General features: G+C 40.2%; 1 protein-coding gene across 1 annotated transcript; it reads right to left on the bottom strand.

Annotated features, from left to right (window-relative positions):
- Positions 1-1,598, bottom strand: LOC106590389 (corticoliberin-1-like). Its single transcript, XM_014181363.2, has 2 exons — positions 1,448-1,598; positions 1-916 (listed from the first exon to the last, which is right to left on the bottom strand). The coding sequence occupies exon 2, from the start codon at positions 895-897 to the stop codon at positions 394-396; it is 504 nt and encodes a 167-aa protein (XP_014036838.1). The 5' UTR covers positions 898-916; positions 1,448-1,598; the 3' UTR covers positions 1-393.
- Between the last annotated feature and the right edge of the window lie 530 nt (positions 1,599-2,128).

Here is a 2,128-nt window from a genome sequence, read left to right as displayed (position 1 = left end):
CAAAAAATGTACTGGTTGCTCATAAGTTTATTAACAAACTTAAATAACATAACATACAATAAAACTTAATTTCCTACGCCTATAAGATCTACCCAAAAAATATGTTCTTATCTTAAAGAGAGACAGAATCGTGTATATTCTACAGTTTTGACGTAGAACTTTAACAACAATAGCCTAATACAAATTCATAGGACATACTTCATCTTGCACGATATAGGCTACAATCATAATTACAAGTAGCCTACAAGCCCATTTAGTCTCCACCGTCGGAGGTTAAAGCTATAAAATAAATAATTATAAACAAAGATGGAAAAGCAGCACTATGGTACAGAATATTGTGTGTTTTGTGCTAAATGTAAAAACAAATCTTTGGCGGATGGATGGATGTAGTTTTCATTTCCCGAAGATCTCCATCATTTTTCTGTTGCTATGGGCTTGTTGCTGTAACTGTTCAGCTCTGGACATCTCCATCATCTGTCGGAGCATGTGGAACGTAAGATCTAGAGATATCGGCGGATCATCGGACCTCCTCCCCCTCTCCATCGAGTCGTCGAGCTGGTTCGCGAAGCCGCTGATGAACCGGCTGATGTTCCCAACTTTGCCTTGTAGAAGACGCTGCGTCAGCTGGAGCTGCAAGGCTCTGTTGTAGACCGCTGGGGAGCCCTCTGGATACATGCCTTTCGGTGCGGACGCAGCAGAGTTGCGGTTCCCGTTGCCCAGTCGGATGTAGTATTCCTCTCCGTGTCGCGTCAGGAGGGGAAGAGACTGTTGCTGCGCGTCGTGATGTGGAACGGTGGCGCGCTGGACAGCGCCAGGGCTCTCGATAGCCCTACACTCATAGCGCGGTAAGAAAGCAACGAGCAGAACCACGGTGGTGACGAGTAAATTGAGCTTCATGTCAGGGGTTCAACGAGATCTGAGGAAGAAAGGAGACAATTAACTCCACGTCTCAATCATTATCATTTTTGTACAATACGTTGATGCGTAATTTGTTCGTAAAGTTGAGAGGCATTCGTTGCATGCGATGAAGTTGCAGGATAATATAAACTACATGTGCATGCATGACTTAAGTTAAAGTTTTCAAATGTGATGAGAATACACTGTCTATCATTTTAAATTCCTGTCATCTCTACCATTATCAGACTACGAATTTACAGCCAGAAATAAATTAAATAGAATATGTACATGCAAAGTAATCCATTTGGTGGTCCATAAATCCAGGGGTTGGTGAAACGTCCACAAAATCAAAACGAGATAGCAGAGAGGGAATATATGAGTTATGCGTGCATCTTTGAGTATCCATCAAGTTAATGTGGAAATCTATGAACAGCTTTCTATGTTGAGGAATAACATGTAATGGTACCTGCTAACACACAAATGAAAATAACATTTTAAAATGAAGTATGATCTATGCATGGACTTGTTGCCAGTATATATGGTCTCATACCTTCAGTTGAGTCGTTGTGTCCCTGGATTTTAGGTATTTGTTGAGAACTCTCTTCCTTTTCCACGAGTGATGGATCAAGAAATGTGTATAAGGAGTTCTTCAAATAAAGGACGGGAGTTTGTATTTATATAGCCAAGACCCGCGACAAGTGTCACGCTCTGAGCTCAGAGATTGCGTCTGCGCGGAGTTACATTGGTGTAACTTGAATGAACGCATCTGTGAAAGTCTGGGGTAGTTTGAATGAGATGAGTCATAAATGTTGGTTGTGTGCGTGTGTGTGTGTGTTTAGAATATAACATATTTTCCAACACGCACACAGGCTTGGATGCAGACATAATTATTTGTCCATAGTTGTTCTTTATCTCAGTGGCTGGTCTGTTCTACAAAAAGGAGACCTGTATTATGTCATGCACAAGTCGTGTTCAGAAAATGGACAGAATTGTAATTTTGGTGGTGCACTTGTCAAAATGATTCTCACTCAGACAATCAAATGCCAGACTTTGTGCCCTGAATTAGAAATTATAAATATATTTTGCTGAGACATTATTAATATTTATAACAGATTACCTCAGAGTACATTCTAAATTAATATAATTGTACTAATCAACTTCAAGAACAACAGATTGGTCTGAAATGCATTGTCCAATATTTCATGGCAATCCCTTAAAATGTCTTGAACAG

This window comes from Salmo salar, chromosome ssa29 (assembly GCF_905237065.1).
Source record: "Salmo salar chromosome ssa29, Ssal_v3.1, whole genome shotgun sequence".
In the NCBI taxonomy this organism is placed as follows: domain Eukaryota; kingdom Metazoa; phylum Chordata; class Actinopteri; order Salmoniformes; family Salmonidae; genus Salmo; species Salmo salar.
The sequence above is the reverse complement of the archived record's forward strand: the minus strand, read 5'-3'. Positions and strand labels throughout refer to the sequence as shown.